Source organism: Verruconis gallopava, assembly GCF_000836295.1.
Source record: "Verruconis gallopava strain CBS 43764 unplaced genomic scaffold supercont1.53, whole genome shotgun sequence".
Lineage (NCBI taxonomy): Eukaryota > Fungi > Ascomycota > Dothideomycetes > Venturiales > Sympoventuriaceae > Verruconis > Verruconis gallopava.
The window spans coordinates 91,197-107,310 of NW_015622189.1; the positions used below are offsets into that span (position 1 = coordinate 91,197).

Sequence of the window (16,114 nt, forward strand, 5' to 3'; positions counted from 1 at the left end):
TGATGTAGAAAATTTAGTCATTTCAAGAATTGTCGCAGTACTATATTATAGATGCATTCAGAGACCAAAATTGGACTTAGCTCGAGTTTTCACCACTTACTACGTCGTCTCTCCATGACAAGAGCTCGAACCGGTTTTGGGACGCTTAGGTACTGACAGATCTTTGATTTTATAAATGACGGCTTTGTAATTTTCCCATCTTCAGATACAAGGCATGCCAAACATCATGCAAACCGAAGATAAAGCCACATGACATGCTTGAGAACGTGATAAGTTAGCCTTGGGTGAATAGTCAGCAATGAAACACATGTAGTCAAACCCGGCCGGGTTTTGTGGATCTATACTGTAACTCCTCACGGCGTCATGCCGATTTCGCTGCGGAGAAAGGCAATCCCGCCGTTGATATCGACTCCACGTACTTAAGCGAAAACACCAATTGCATAATTGATAAGCTCCTGAAAAACCTACTGAATCTTTCCAGCTCATATGAAATCTTCAAGAATTCGTGAAATACCTGCACTTATTCACGCAACATTCCGACTGAACCTAGCCAGCTGTGTTAGACAACAGATAGCTCCCCGCATCCGATCGCCTATAATATACCGCACAATGGCTACAGCTATGGCAAAGAGGTTGGAGGGAAAGACAATTCTGATCACGGGTGCTTCTTCAGGAATTGGCCGAAGCACGGCACATGAATTTGCGAGGACGTCTCCAAAGAACTTGAAACTTATTCTTACGGCTAGGCGAATCGACGCACTCAAAGAAGTGGCTGCAAATATTACTAAGGAGGTTGGTGATGGTGTTAAAGTCCTACCAGTAAAGCTGGATATGTCCAAAACAGACGAAATAAAGGATTTCATTGGAAGGCTACCAGAGGAATTCAAGAACATTGATGTGTTAGTTAATAACGCGTACGTGTGACCATAATTTGCACTCGATCAGGTCGTTAACTTTTTTTCAGCGGGCTCGTCAAAGGCATGGCGCAATCTCCGGATATTGCTGAAGAAGACATTAACATTATGTTTTCGACAAATGTACTCGGTCTCATAGCGCTGACCCAAGCTGTGATGAAAATTTTCAAGTCGCGGCCAAATGGCGGTTCTGGTGATATCATCAATATTGGTAGCATTGCCGGTCGTGAAGGATATGCTGGTGGCAGCATATACTGTGCTACCAAGGCCGCTGTGAGAACGTTCACTGAGGCCCTGCGGAAGGAGCTGATCGCTACGAGAATAAGGGTGATGGAGATAGACCCAGGTCAGGTAGAGACTGAGTTCAGTGTGGTGAGATTCTATGGTGATAAAGAAAAGGCGGACGCCGTTTATAAAGGCGTGGATCCATTGACGCCAGATGATATCGCGGAGGTGATTGTTTTTGCTGCGGGACGAAGGGAGAATGTCGTTATCGCCGACACGCTGATATTCCCAAATCACCAGGTGAGTCTTGATTTGAATTTCAACGCTCAGAATACTGTGATTCTGAACTGCTCCAGGCCTCAGCAGGTATTATGCACAGGAGAAATACGTAAGAGCATTGCTCAAGCAAGACGATTATCAACCTCGCATTTTTTGTCAAAATTGTGAAGTCGGACAGCCTTGATTGTCCTCTTGAATATTTTCTCACCAAATAATTATTGATTTTTTTTATCTTGATGGTTATACAGACTGCTAGTCTGCGACTTCAGCACCGCCTACCACGCCCAATCAAAGCACGGAGATGTTTCATACGCGTCACTGGAATTTTTGGGGAAAAATGAGCTTATTATCGACATTGCCCTGGAATACGTATAATTTTGCGAGACTAGACATTTTCGGCACAAACGTTAAGCAAGCTTACAAAAGCTGTGATATGGTCTTTAATTCTTGATTTGGATCATTAGGTCCAGAACTGGACCGACAATTGTCTCCGCACAATCTCGTGTACATCCATCGGGAACAGTCAACGTCGCCTTTGCTCCTGCCGGTAGCGTCAAACGTACGGTGCCTACAGTACTTCCTCTTTCAATCCCACTTTCTTGAACCCAATCTATGACAATAGCTATTTTCCCCTTACATGTATCAATATCATAACTGATATGCCGAATTTTTGTTCTCAATGGGGTTATCTCGATTGACTCCCATCCAGGTCCTGTCGATCTTAGACCGGCGAGGTATCGTGGAAGCAGGAAGACAGGCCATGTTGACCACGCATGTGCAAGGGATGTGTCGTGACTGTAAGGTTCACCGTCAAGCCTCATCGCCTCCCAGTGACATCCTGAAAAGTTTGGCTTAGTACGGTCTGCCATGCTACCCCAAACGCGCTTCAGTAAGTTTAAGGCGCTGTCGCCGAGCTTTTGTGAAAACAGTGCTTCGACTGCATAGCCTGTAGCATACGGACTGACGACTTTGCTGTCGGACCAATGGCCTAATCCTCGAAATGCTAGAGGTAATTGCGTATCCTGAGCACCAAGATGGGCTTGGAGGTTTGGATGTCCAGGGATGATACCAAGACTTGTCGCATACGCAACAACATCCTGACAAACACCGTCCTCGGGAAGCGTCGTGCCCATGCGGAATATTCCAGTACTTTTATTCCATAGGTGCTCTACCATCCGATCCCGTAAATTTTCTGCCAACAGTGTCAAGCGTTTCTTCTCATCTGTACCAGATGCCAGAATGCTCATGGCTCGGAGACTATCGTAATATGCAAGATTGACCACAGCAGACACCCCAAATATTGGTCCACCCAATGGAAACCATGTCACTGCAATAAAAGTATTAGTAACACATCGAGCAACCAAGAATGCAAGCTGGAGACATACTTGAGAGCTCGGGCGAGACTTCTACCAGCCCTTCCTGATTCAAGTGTCTTTGCACAAACTCCTGCAATTTTAACATTGCAGGGTAAACTTTATCTATTAACACAGCATCCCCGGTGTGAAGCCAGTAGTCCTTGATGGCCACTACTAACAGTAAGGCATAGCTTAGGGAGTAGAAAGCGTAGGATGGTGGATCCACGTTCGTTTCATGAACCGGAGCTTGTGCTGAGCACAAGTTTCCAAGATACCCGTCTGTTGTCTGGTGACTAGTTAGGAGTCTGATTGTACCGGCCACAGCATCGTGGTTAAGCCCCCCGTAGGCTATAGAACGTCCTGTGACGAAAAGATCTCCTCCAAAACATGCGCGGTCTCGTTTCGCACCGTCAATGGTGCAAGGGACAGGGTTTGAGCCAACCTGGAAATCTGCGTACGTTCTTTCCTTGTCCGCAAGAGACAAATCATTCTCATAGAGCACATGTCCGTCGGCAGCCTTAACAAGTAATCCACGAAACATGGCAATCCAACCTGAAGGGCCGCCGAATGCTATCGATCCGCTATTGATTTTACCACCCAGTACTGGACGGATTGATAGATTGTCAATAGTGCTGACTTGAACATCGTTCAACCAAATGAGGGCAGATTGATCAACTGTTTGAACACGGACTGATATCCAACCTGTTAAGTCAATTGTTTCTGGAAGTGGCCACTGGCCTCTCTCAGTGCAAGGAAACACGGTAGCTTGGTCCGCGAGACCTTCCACAGCCCGCAGTGTGCGTGAAGTCAAATCGAGGCAAAAGATCAAACCGTTTGTAACCATATGCACTCCCCAGCTAGCCCCACAGCGCTCTATACGTGTTTGAAAGGTAATTGTTTTATCAGTCCATCTAGTGCCCCACCGACAGGGCGCCCAGTGCTGACCACGAATTCTGGCACCTTCTGAAGTGATTTCCCAGGCAGGCTTGGTCTCGCCAAGCACTAGGCTACACATTTCTGCCGTACGAACACCGTCCTCCCAGATTCGATTCAATTCCTCATCAGAAGTAGTCAAATGAGCCTTGGGGATCGCACTCGGTCGAGTACGTTTAAAGCCAATGTTGCCGAAAGTGACACTGGCATTGGGCGAGACTAGGGTGATCTTCTGGTATCTCTGCGAGTATTGTGCATAGAAGGGGAGAATTGTGAATGACTTCTCTGATGGCGCAATGTCGAGCTGGATAGTCCGATAGGTGTCCATAGTGTTTGAGAAAAAAAAGAAGGGCCCGTCGCCTGTTGAGTTGATTCTAGTCAGCACCCTAATTTTCTGTCCCGAAAGACAAAGGTCGATGCTGAACACACCTGTCTCTGTATCAATGCCTTGGGCAGTCTCGCTGTAAACTACCTTTACAACAAGTGTTTGATGTCCCTGTGCTCTGTTGATTTCGAAAAATGGCATGCCGCCCTCGCAGCGACCGTAATCAAGCACAACAGAAGCACATGATTGGGCTTCACCGATAGCATCATTACTGAGCTCAATGGCTCCAGGTACAAATGATTGCGCTCTGTGGCCCTGAAAAGCTATCGACTTTGGCAAGATTACAGTGTCCAGAGTCGAATCGAAGAAATCTGTATTCGTCGTCGTCATCTTTGCCATGATTTCGTTTGAACATGGGCCTGTTGAAAAGATACGACAAGGCTTGATTGCCAGCTTATTCTGGTCCAGACACTGTTTTCCTCGCCAAACTTAAACGTATTCATATTGTCGTGGTGAGCAAAGCATTGCGGCTGGTGCGTGCCACGTGGGGACCCTGCATGACATGCGAAACCATATTCTGAGAGGAGAGAGGGATTCTCGGTCTATCTCGGGTAGTATTGGATATCTACCGAACTTGGCTGAGCAATGATATATAAGGATGAGGATAACGGGTCTCCAATTTTCTCGGATCTTCCAGACCTGTGCCGGGAAAAGGCGCCCAGTATACACGTTAAATCTCGGGGAAGTGGGGCGTGGGGCTCCACACGTCCCGAGCTTGTCGTGCGCTCCCTTCGGTTCTCCTGTATCCTCTCGCACTGTCTGCCCTAATCATGGACGTTGACTCGTTGAAAATAACTTAGCGCACAACACACAGAATTTGCACGTGATTCCACTGCTCCGGGCCTTCGGTGCATGTTTTAGCGATGGCCTTCGTCTCTTGTACTGATATGGTAAAGCCTTGAGCTGGGTGCACGCAAGGCGCAATAGCCTAGGCTACCCCATACATATCAGGACTTGGGGTTAAAGATATCCAGCTCCCCCAGGATTCGAAGCTTGTGAACTCCACAATTGCAAAATTTGCATGTGCCCAAGATGTCTGTCAAAGAGATGAAGTCAGGGGCTACGCACAATGAGTATGCTGGGACAGCTGATGCAGCCCTTGCACAGCTGGGCCAGAACATTGTCGAAACAGAACGCGGACTGAGCGTGGTCGCCAATGCGAGGAAGCATTGGAGGGTTCTGTTGATTTGTACGTTCTTACTCATTTCCTTTAGGATATCAACTAATGCAACTCAGCATGCGTGACTTTGACATCCGCCGCTATTTTCGGATTCGATGTTGTGGTTAACGGGGCATCGATCTCGATGCCGGCATTTCTGCTCTACTTTGGTGATAAAGGTCCTAAAGGCTTGTACCTTCCATCCGTCTGGTCGTCGTTGTGGACGGCTATGTCCTCTTTGACGCAGGCGATTGGCGCCATCATCTGCGGCTGGGTTATTGATAAGCTAGGGCGGAAGTGGCCAGCATCTTTCTCGGCTGGGCTCACTTTAGCTGGCACAGCTGTGCAATACACTGCTACTACTCGTCCTGGTCTAATGGCTGGTAAGATGGTCAGTGGATTTGGCATTGGGGCCGTCGTTGCCATCGCAACCACATACATAGGGGAAGTACGTATTTGAAACCTTTTTCGTTTCGATTTCTCTGAGCTAATCATTTTTCAAACACGAAGATCGCACCCCTCAGGCTTCGAGCACCTCTACAAACTGTCCTAGTCATGTCCATAATCTTTATCCAAGGTGCTGCTCTTGGCTGCATCCGTGCGTACGTTCCCAACATTCACGAGACCTCTTTCAGGCACGTTTTTGCAATCCAGTGGGCATTCGGAGGCATTGCGGTGATCTGTTGGGCTTTGGCACCCGAGTCTCCGGTCTATCTTGCGAAACGCGGTAAAATTGAAGCAGCACGGAAAGCCATGACCCGTATCTACGGACAGCAAAATTCCCCGAATGAGCGTTTGGAGTATGTGATCCGCACATTGGAAGAGGAGAGGCAAATTGAACAGGGTGGAACCTACCTTTCGTGTCTCAAGGGACAGGAATTAAAACGGACACTGACAGTAGCCTTTCTCTATTCCACTGCGAACATTGGAGGTGCTGCCTTGCTTAATCAGAATATCTACGTTCTGATTATCGCCGGTCTGGCTCCCATTCATGCCTTTGACATTGGTATTGGAGGCTTTGGCTTAGCAATCTTGATCATGTGTTCATCGGGATTATACCTCAAGAAAATCAGCCGCAGGACGACCGTTTTTTTGGGTCTGATTCTCAACCTCATCATAATGGTCGTTATAGGAGCTCTCTATTATGCGCATGGTCAAGGCCCACTTTGGGCAATCGCTGCCTTGATGAACTTGCTCATATCACTTCAGACGGCTACACTTTCGGGCGCGGGTTGGCCTATCGCTGCGGAGATACCGTCCTATCGCTTACGCGCGAAGACGCTTTCGATCGGTATCTTTGCACAGACCCTTTCGACTTGGATTTTCCTCTTCACGACACCCTATATGTATAATGTGGACAGCGGAAATCTCGGTACTCGTACAGGATTTGTGTATGCGGGGGCCACGGTCCTGATGCTGGTCATTGCTTGGATCATCGTTCCCGACACCACAGGCATGACCACCGAGGAGATTGACAACGCGTACGAAGCAAAACTTGCTCCACGTAAATTTCAACAGTTCAAATCGTCTACAAATGTCCCCTCATCACTTAATCCCGATAACTAGCTTTAGCGCAAATAACGCACGTATTGCTTTGGAATCAAAATTTAGCTAGTCTTGTCTTGAGATGTATCTGTTGGCCTTTGTTTCACTTTCGGAGGAGATGATTTCTGATTCACAAGTAACATGCAACATTTGAACTGATTAGCAGATGAAATGACTCTATGACAGTATAATGTTAACGTGTATTGAACAAGCAGTGATTGGTACTATTAACATGGTGTATACTATCCCTGACATGGCCAACATGGTGATAGTTTTTCGTGTCTATTTAAAAATTTGCTTAAGAATTGCGAGTCCCGAAGCTCAGAAATGTACTATTCACCTCAAAAGAGTGACAACGGATCTCGGACATATTTATCCCGGTGCGAAGTTGACTGCAAATATCGTTTAATCATCTGTCTCTGTGATGTTCTATTTCACAATCAACTCCGGCAGTTCCGGGAGTGGAAAACCATAATTTATACGGCACATTCATTAAGCTGTGCAGCTAATCAAGAAACTCCAAATTCAGACAATGCAAAAGTTCCGTAGGAGCAAAGATGACAATAACAAATCCAATTATTCCTGGGTTTGCTCCCGACCCCTCAATTGTCTTGGTCAAGGACACATACTACCTCGTAAATTCTAGCTTTCATGTGTTTCCAGGGTTGCCCATATATACAAGTAACAATCTTCAAGACTGGACGCTTCGCACCCACGCCATCTCTAGACCAACTCAGCTTTCACTCCGTCACGCGTGGGCTACGCAAATACCCGTGGCTCAAACACCGAATTTGATCATCAACGGAGGCCTTTTCGCGCCGACGATCCGATATTATAGATCGATGTTTTACATTGTCTGTACCAATGCAATAGAGGATCCAGATGAAAAGAAACATATTTTTGAGAACTTCTTGATCAGCTGCCCCGAGGAACGAATCTGTGACCCATATGCTTGGTCAGATCCGATTTACTTTGCTTTTCCTGGCATTGACCCCTCGCTATTCTTCGATACTAAAACGGGACGCGCCTTCATCCAAGGCTCATATCGCAGTGGTCCGCCCTGGGCCCCGAATTGCTCAATCAGACAGTTTGAGATTGATTTAAATTCTGGAAAAGCTCTTTCTGAGACAAGGCTATTGTGGAAAGGCGCCAGGCCTGGTGGCGATGCAGAAGGACCTCATCTATACCATAAAGACGGATGGTATTATCTTTTGACTGCTGAAGGTTCGACCTTTGAAGGTCATGAGATCAACATCGCAAGGGCACGCGACATTTGGGGGCCTTATGAGAGCTGTCCTTCTAACCCCCTGCTGACAGCGAAAGGAACTAAAGAAGCGGTGCAATGGACAGGCCATGGAGACTTGTTTCAAGATAAGAATGGGAAGTGGTGGTGTGTGCATCTGGGCGTGCGTCAGAATGGTACGAATGTCCTGCGTTGCCCTTTGGGAAGGGAAACATTCCTAACGCCTGTGACATGGGAGCATGAATCATGGCCGAAAATCAACCAGACGAGGCTGGAGTTTGATGAACCAGTCGAATTTATGGCAGAAATTTCTTCGAAGGAGCAAAAAAATCTTGGCGATGCACTCATATGCGAAGACACGTACATACGGACTCCTGACTTGACTTGCTATAGACATTTCCCACCTAACTCGTATGAACTCAGTCCACGCTCCTCGACGCTGAACGAGCAATATGGTTCAACGACATTTGTTGGCCGGAGGCAAAGATCATTGGAATGCTCGGTTACGGTCGAACTGAATGTTAGGTTGATGCCTACGAACGGCGTTCACGCAGGTCTAGCGGTCTATAAGGACAACCTTCGACATGCCGAGATATTCTACAACTCTCATAAGAAGCGAATGGAGTTTGGTGTGGTGTCAACTATAGGAGTTTCAGGCGAAATAACTGGACATGGATCAATTTCTGACGTTGAAGGTAGCGTCCTGCTAAAGATTGACGCACGTCCATGCGAATACACATTTTCGTGGGCTCGGAAAGTCTCAGAAAGTACGAGCTTCAACTGGTCCCAGATTGCGTCGATCGACTCAGCAATTCTATCCGGACATGACATGACTGGAACCTTTTTCGGCATGTTTGCAAACACTGTTGGGGATTTCGCCTCAACTGCCCAATGGGTGCGGTTCGAGGACTTCAGAATGGTCAATAAGTAATTGCGTAGAGAAGGATCACTTATGCTGCATTGCATAGTACGCTCAAGGCTTTGTACGTCATTATTGATGTGATACAAATTTTTTTCTGAGCACAGATTTTGCTGCGTCTGCTCAATTGCATCGGATACATGTGATGGGAATGAGTTTCGGACTTGCACTTCAGGAGCTATGTCAGCGTTTTGGTAGCTCGTCTACCAAGGTTCAACATAAAACTTCATTAGGCAGGCCTACTTTGAGATAGATGTTCTACCTTCAACCCTCAGTTGCAAGACTCCCACTGATTTGAGTGCTTCACTAGTTGATTGAAGAGAAGTTTTCCATGTACAGCTTGCTTTGTATCACTCTGTTCGTTGGGGTTCTAAATTTGATTTCTCTTGGATATATCTTCTCATATTCAATTGATTAGCTCTTTTTCCTGTTTTTTCCTCCCTTTATATCCATAGTGAAAACACAGATATGAGGTAACTATAATATTCGTTAGCTCCGGTGACAGTTCAGCAGAAAGAGACTTTCTTTGTTCGTCTCATTTTCTTCACTTCGATGATTTTAACCAGCTGCGAACAAGCAACTTGAGGTGTTTAAATTTTGCCAGCCATTCCGATTTAGAGCTCGTTTCTGGTGCTCTTCCGCTGTCTTACTTATCTTTCTTTTTGCGAACTTCTGTCATGAACCTAGAAAAAGCCGTTGATGTCCGGGATTGCCTGTACTTCTTTTTTGCTGCGGATCCCATTCGTTGAGGAAATGTAGTAGATGGACTTGAAACGAAGGTACTATTTGAATTATGCGTTGCTATTGTCTCCGACGGTGATTTCGATTGCGACATAGCTTTAAGGTGACTTGATGTATCATGGATCAGAGCAAAGTCTTGCACAACAGGCTATTCTTAGTCAATTCCAGAACGAGTTCTCGGGCTAAGGACAAACCGACCGTAGAATTAGATGAATATTCTCTTTGTTTCCGAGATTGGGAAGGACTAGTTGAACAATCTAACGTCATTTCTGACGAATTACTTGAGAAAGTATGGTTTTTGTCGATCTGTGGGATTGTATCAAGACCCAAGGAAAGTCTCTCGAATGCAATTGCAGGGGCGTAAAGCATTGCAAGCTGCAATTGAAAATTAATCAATACTTCTCATATCATATCATATTATAAACATACGGAATTGTCTCTTGTGAAACCACTTATAGCTTCTTTCTCATCCATTGTGATAGTTGTGATGGAATAGGCTCTCTAGAGAGAAATTGACTAAATGCCAAACCTTAATAACAAAAGACATAGAAGGTTCTCAACGTTCCAATTTCGAGGAAGCAGGAAAAACAAGAGTTTTATTCCACTGACTTGATCCAATGGGAGAACCGTACTTGCGGATATGGAGCACTAGGAAAAGTGGGAATAACGGTAGGTCAGAACGAATCACAAAAGTTGTCAAGGTCAACGTCCTGGGGAGAAGCTGCGGAAACTGTTACAAGTTTTAGAGTGACTGTTTCTTGCACGAAAAGGAAATTCAATTTTGACCTCTTGATATTCGAGCATTGTCACTCGATGGAACCCTTGGAGTCAAGGAGGCAACTTGCAAAATAGAACGCAACGCTAATCAATACTTTCACAAAACTTTTGCTTGTGATATCGTCAGATTTATTCAATCTTATTTGAACAGTACAGTAGAAATCCATGGAATTAACTCACTCGCTGAACGAACGACTTTGATTCAGCTCAAATAGTTTGCATTTGCTCTACTGACCAGTCTATGAATCGATGGTACTCGCTAGGTACCAAGTTGCGAATGGAGAGGACAATGTGCTCCGCCCATCCTTTGAGCCACCAATGCGAGTCAAGTCGCTTTAGCAGTAACGCAAAGAATGACAAGATGACAAGGGAGACAGCGTCGCGTTCCTGTGCCAGCTGAAGAAAAGTATCATCGACCGAATACAACCATGCAAATGGAAGATGTCCAGTCTCACCGGGATTTTCGGGATGATCTTCGATTGTACCAAATGTTCGTTTGAAAATGTCACTCAAACTTTCCAGAATTTTGATTTTGACATCGACTTTGCTTCCATCTTGAAACGCTGGGTGTCGTCGCAGATCTTCAAAGACTTCAAACCAAAGTCGCTGAGGACAGTGTAAAACCACCTTATCATCGGTCTCAATAGGCTCCTCATCCACTAAATCGTCTACATTCCTAAGCAAGACGTCAAAGGCCTTTCCTGATGTAATTTCGTCGACGGACTTTATTCCGCGGAACATTGTGCGCCAGGGAGGTGATCCTTCACTGCTGAAGAGAAGGTAGTCGCCGTCTATCGGACCTTTTGCAAGGTGCAGGTAGCAAGTCAAAATGACTGACACATAAACTGCAACACCATTGGAAGAGCCTATGTTTGCTATTGCTGCTGTTAGTCCCACTAGACCGGCTGACTGATGCTTTTCAGCTAAGTACAAAAAACGATCCCTCCGATCAGTGGAAGTCTGGCTTAGATGAAAAGCTGCGAATGAAAGCAAAAGTTCGAGCACAAATGGATGTTTTAAACCAAGTTCTGGTACCGCGGATTGCCACATTCTCGTGACTCGCCTACCCTTGGTGAAGGTCAGAGCTGTCTTCTCCGTATACTGAAGCAGTAACCGCAGATCGTCTATATTCGAGATGCCGGTACTCTCTGAAGAGTTCGAATATGAAGAATTGGCAGGATTCTGAGGCACATAATTCCAGCCTTTTCGCGGTCGTCCACGCTTTTTTTGGCTCGAAGGAATCGAGTCAGGTGGTGGAGTGCCTTCGGGAGTACTGAAAGTCGAGCTGATGTCCGAAAAATCACATTGTATGCCGAAGTCTCTACATTTTTGACAGCTAGGCCGGCCTTCGTCACACTGGAAATAAGTTAGCCGATACGCTACTAGATAGTTTGGTCACGTAATTGCCTTCACATGTCTATTCTTGCAGCTTTGGCAGCCATTTCGGCTTTTCGTATGTGGCCGCCTTGTCATTGTTGAACTTAGACCTCATATTTTTTTTGGCAAAGTTATAGATACACTTGCGCTTTGCCTACTCTCTTGCTTCAAATATTGATCCACGGACGACGAGACCGACCGCAGGGACGGATTCATATTGGCAAGGGCCCACATTTGTCCGAATAACCAATCACAGATTTTACGTATTCCATTCGCAAATTCTGTAACACCAATTAGTTACCTAAACACGAAATCAGAAAGAATTCAGCGCTTTGCATTCTCCACATCCTGCGCGTTCCGCCAGGCTATGCAAGCCTTTTATAAGCTCAAAAAACGATATAAGGGGGATTCCCATGAGACCAACATGTTAGAACTAAGCCATCCTTTCTTTCATCTCGATAACAAATACGATGCCTGCGTTGATTGAAAGTGACGGACACAATGTCACCCTCTATCATTATCAGCCTAATCTTGGGGCAGCTTACACATTCACTTCTCTCATGGGGCTCGCCACGATTCTCCTCATTGCTTTTATGATCAAATATCGCGCATGGTTTTTTATTCCGATGGTAATAGGTGGTACATGTACGCAAGATCTGGACAAAATTGGGCATATTAACGAGCAGCTAAACACACTCATATAGGCGAAGCATTTGGCTACTATGGCCGCTCATGGTCAGCCAGCCAACCGAAGAATATCGATCCTTATATTATGCAAGTCCTGCTGCTAATGGGAGCACCACCATTCATATCTGCAACATTGTACATGGCCTTGACGCGGGTCGTCACGGCAGTACACCACGAGAGAAAACTCAAATGGGTGACTAATATATACGTGATGATTGACATCATCGCATTCCTAAGCCAGATCGCCGGATCAGGGCTGCAAGCAACAAATGACTCCAAGATCATCGAAATCGGAGAAAGAGTGGTGCTTGGAGGGCTGATCTTTCAATTGGTTGCTCTCGTGATCTTCTTGATCATTTCAATGAGACTGAGATCAATAATCAAAAGAGAAGTTGGTCATCAACTGCAAAGAGCTAAAATCAGCTGGCGTCGATATTTCAGGCTTATTTATGTGGCAAGCGTTGCCATTTGGGTACGATCACTTGTCCGAGCCATAGAGTTTGCTCAGCCAAGTGACGGTTTCATCAATTCCCATGAATCATTCATCTATGTTTTTGATGGAGTCCCAATTCTTATTGTTCTGTTGGGTTTTCTGATTATAAATCCTGGCCGTCTGGTGTCTTGGGTTTCTCAGAGCCTAAAGGACACAAATTGATGTGATGAGTTAGAACGAGTTGAAATAGGTTTTGTCACTAGTTGAAGACAATCAAGTTCTTGATTTCGACCAGTTGTTCTGAAGTACGGAATTGATAGACTGATGTATTAAATTCAAGGTTGTACTTGAGAAATTGGACAAGGTCTAATCTGAAGGAGTTTGTGTATTGAGAAAATTCTATCAGAATAGTTAAATTATTCGGAATATTTTGAAATTTTGCAGGTCTGTAAAGACTACTTGTGCTGTTGTTGAGTTTTCTATATTTCTCAACCATACCATTTCCATGTTACAATTTATCTCCCTACCACAGTGGATCTCATCGCATTTTAATACTACACAAAAAATTTACTGAAAGTGTTGGAACATATATCGAGATTTTCGTACTTTCAATGAACTTGAATGCACAAGTATGAGTTAAATCCCTGTCGTAATGTTATCCATTTTGCAGTCAGCCACACACTAAACATTCACCAATCATTAAAGGCAGTCTCCTCGTGATTAGAGGGCCATACCTCCCAAAGCGCGGTACGATTCGCAGAAAAGCCACAGCTCAATCAGTACTCTCCCAAAAATGTTTCTTATGTGACGACGATAAAAGGCCTCGGCTCCTCTCGAAGGGATTAGGGTTGATGGCAACAGAACAACAAGAGTATACGGCTTGACATCTGCTTTCATAAAAAAAATACATTCAAACTTAATAAGAAGGGAGATAAGTTGACATCAGCCAGACAACCAAGTAAGGTCAAGTCGCGCAGTGACGAAGATATCGCAAATATCTACATGGGCAAGAGGGCGTACACGGTCTCTTCAAGGCTCAGAACTACTTAGAACAGTCCTTTAAGACCTCACTATAATAGAATGAGAACATATGTCCTCTCTCAAAGATGCAGGAAAACTCCATATAGAACAAGAATACAATAAGTAGTGTCACGTGATTCTCGACATCCGGGTAATACGATGATTCCAACCAATGATGAAGCAGGTTTTAGAAAGAAGTCGTGGATGGGACCAACGGAGTTCAAATAAAAAGAAGGATAACAGCAATACGAGCTGCCCAGACGGCAAAATACTATGTCTAGACGTTGAGCCACAGAAGTTTAACTTAAGATTAACGTCTCGATCACAAATGCAAATATTTAGAGTTAATGACTGCAAAGAAAACAGAATTTCCACCAAGATCTGCTTGCGGGAAGTATGCAGGCCGAGGTATATTCACTTTCGAAATGACCCCACCATTCAACTATTTGAGCTTCGCGCTTCAAGTTGCCGCATATAGACATCCGCAGGAGCAATACGAGTAAAGGATTATAATTTCATAATCTTGTCAATGGATGACATATTTACAGAGTATCAGAAGTCTCAAATGACTGAGGTGATTGGATGATAATCGCAGGAATAGGACCAAAGGTGTAAAAACTAATCCTCAACTCCGCATCGAGAAAGATCGTGAGCGGTAATCAACATTGCGCTATATGGAACATGAAATTCTTCACCAGGGAGTGACATAAAGCACCAGACGACTGTACCCGGCAGAAATTTTTTTTTTAAAAAAAATAAAAACTATCAACTAAAATTATATTTGATCTTTGATCTGGGCCTTTTCTCCCCTCTTTGCTCGGCTTTTTCGGGTTCGCGTATATCCACGGACTAAGCTGACTTGCACAACTTCCCCGCATTTCTTCGTCCGCCTCAGCCTTGCCTAGCTATATGTACTTGACATTTGTACCATTAATTTAGGCCGCAACAAAAAACTGAACTATCCTAGACTGTTTTCAAGGCGAAATTATCATCATGGTTCAAATATATGAATACTGGACCGCAAAGAAGGTGGACAATAAAGTTCCGGTAGATGCAAGTAAACTCAAGAGTCGCAGCGTAGTTGTTACCGGAGGTATCGAAAACCCCCAAATTACTCCAGGTCAGCCAATTAATTTGTGTTTCTATAATATTAGGAAGTAGTGGTCTCGGGGCTGGGTATGTCCAGGGTTTTCTGGACGCGGGTGCATATGTCACAAATTTGGATCTGAAGCCAAACCAAGCCCACGAGGGAAATCCGAAGTAATTCGCCTTTTCAAACTTGTGGAACTAGTTTCTGATCCCACGTAGTTACCAATATTGCCATGCTGACATGACCAATTGGGATCAACAGCTCCAAGGCTTCAAGGCTGCCTTCGCCAACTCTCCAAGCAAATCTATCGACATTGTCGTAGCCAATGCTGGAATTGCTATCCATGATGATCTGTTTCAACTCGATGATGCTGAAGAACCAACTAAGCCAGAGCTTAAGATAATCCAGGTGAATACCATTGGTGTAGCATACACGGTGAAGCTCGCACGCCACTACTTTAACAAGGGTGACCAATCTCGCGACAAGGTCTTGATCCTCAAGGCCAGTCTCGCAGGCTACCTAGACCTTCCTGGAGCGACACAGTACAATGCATCGAAGTATAGCGTGCGGGGTATGCTTTGTAACTTACGAAAGTCGGATCTCGCCCGCTGTAATTTGCTGGCACCATGGTAGGCTGAAAACGCATTTGTTACGAACTCAAACGGGGATTTCTAAGAAGACATTCTAGGGCTATTCCGACGCCAATTATTCCAGATGAAGTTAAACCAATCATGGAAGCCAACATGAAGAGTCGGGGATCTGACTGGGCGCACCTTGAGGATGCCGTCAAGGCGTGCCTTCGCTTGGCTGCTGACGATAGCATAAACGGTGAGAACGCTTGATCAAACTTGGTCATCATCTGTAAAATCGTAATCTGACTGTCCCAGGCCGTGCTTTAGGTATCGTTCCACGTTATGTGGACAAAGAAGGCTACATCGACGTTGCGCTTGACGATCTGGATCGAGATGATCTGAAGTGGATGTATCTTAAAGGTTAGACCCCCAAGTATGAAGACTAACGCTCTAACCTAAT

General features: G+C 45.1%; 7 protein-coding genes across 7 annotated transcripts; 5 read left to right on the top strand and 2 right to left on the bottom strand.

Annotated features, from left to right (window-relative positions):
- The first annotated feature begins 424 nt into the window (after nt 1-424).
- Nucleotides 425-1,873, top strand: PV09_09090 (uncharacterized protein). Its single transcript, XM_016363082.1, has 3 exons — nt 425-914; nt 965-1,439; nt 1,496-1,873. The coding sequence occupies exons 1-3, from the start codon at nt 487-489 to the stop codon at nt 1,529-1,531; spliced, it is 939 nt and encodes a 312-aa protein (XP_016209096.1). The 5' UTR covers nt 425-486; the 3' UTR covers nt 1,532-1,873.
- PV09_09091 (uncharacterized protein) lies at nt 1,859-4,430 on the bottom strand (the record flags this gene model as incomplete). Its single annotated transcript, XM_016363083.1, has 3 exons — nt 1,859-2,745; nt 2,804-4,066; nt 4,136-4,430. The coding sequence occupies 3 exons, from the start codon at nt 4,428-4,430 to the stop codon at nt 1,859-1,861; spliced, it is 2,445 nt and encodes an 814-aa protein (XP_016209097.1).
- A 524-nt stretch (nt 4,431-4,954) lies between these two features.
- On the top strand, nt 4,955-6,951 carry PV09_09092 (uncharacterized protein). Its single transcript, XM_016363084.1, has 3 exons — nt 4,955-5,280; nt 5,328-5,698; nt 5,761-6,951. The coding sequence occupies exons 1-3, from the start codon at nt 5,124-5,126 to the stop codon at nt 6,814-6,816; spliced, it is 1,584 nt and encodes a 527-aa protein (XP_016209098.1). The 5' UTR covers nt 4,955-5,123; the 3' UTR covers nt 6,817-6,951.
- A 401-nt stretch (nt 6,952-7,352) lies between these two features.
- On the top strand, nt 7,353-9,236 carry PV09_09093 (uncharacterized protein; the record flags this gene model as incomplete). Its single annotated transcript, XM_016363085.1, has 1 exon — nt 7,353-9,236. One exon carries the CDS (start codon nt 7,353-7,355, stop codon nt 8,967-8,969), a length of 1,617 nt encoding a protein of 538 aa, XP_016209099.1. The 3' UTR covers nt 8,970-9,236.
- A 1,434-nt stretch (nt 9,237-10,670) lies between these two features.
- Nucleotides 10,671-12,017, bottom strand: PV09_09094 (uncharacterized protein). The gene is made up of 2 exons (XM_016363086.1): nt 11,883-12,017; nt 10,671-11,831 (listed from the first exon to the last, which is right to left on the bottom strand). The coding sequence occupies exons 1-2, from the start codon at nt 11,946-11,948 to the stop codon at nt 10,683-10,685; spliced, it is 1,215 nt and encodes a 404-aa protein (XP_016209100.1). The 5' UTR covers nt 11,949-12,017; the 3' UTR covers nt 10,671-10,682.
- A 147-nt stretch (nt 12,018-12,164) lies between these two features.
- PV09_09095 (uncharacterized protein) lies at nt 12,165-13,394 on the top strand. Its single transcript, XM_016363087.1, has 2 exons — nt 12,165-12,497; nt 12,557-13,394. Exons 1-2 carry the CDS (start codon nt 12,323-12,325, stop codon nt 13,192-13,194), a joined length of 813 nt encoding a protein of 270 aa, XP_016209101.1. The 5' UTR covers nt 12,165-12,322; the 3' UTR covers nt 13,195-13,394.
- A 1,591-nt stretch (nt 13,395-14,985) lies between these two features.
- PV09_09096 (uncharacterized protein) lies at nt 14,986-16,079 on the top strand (the record flags this gene model as incomplete). The annotated part of the gene is made up of 5 exons (XM_016363088.1): nt 14,986-15,085; nt 15,147-15,252; nt 15,301-15,711; nt 15,771-15,910; nt 15,970-16,079. The coding sequence occupies 5 exons, from the start codon at nt 14,986-14,988 to the stop codon at nt 16,077-16,079; spliced, it is 867 nt and encodes a 288-aa protein (XP_016209102.1).
- Between the last annotated feature and the right edge of the window lie 35 nt (nt 16,080-16,114).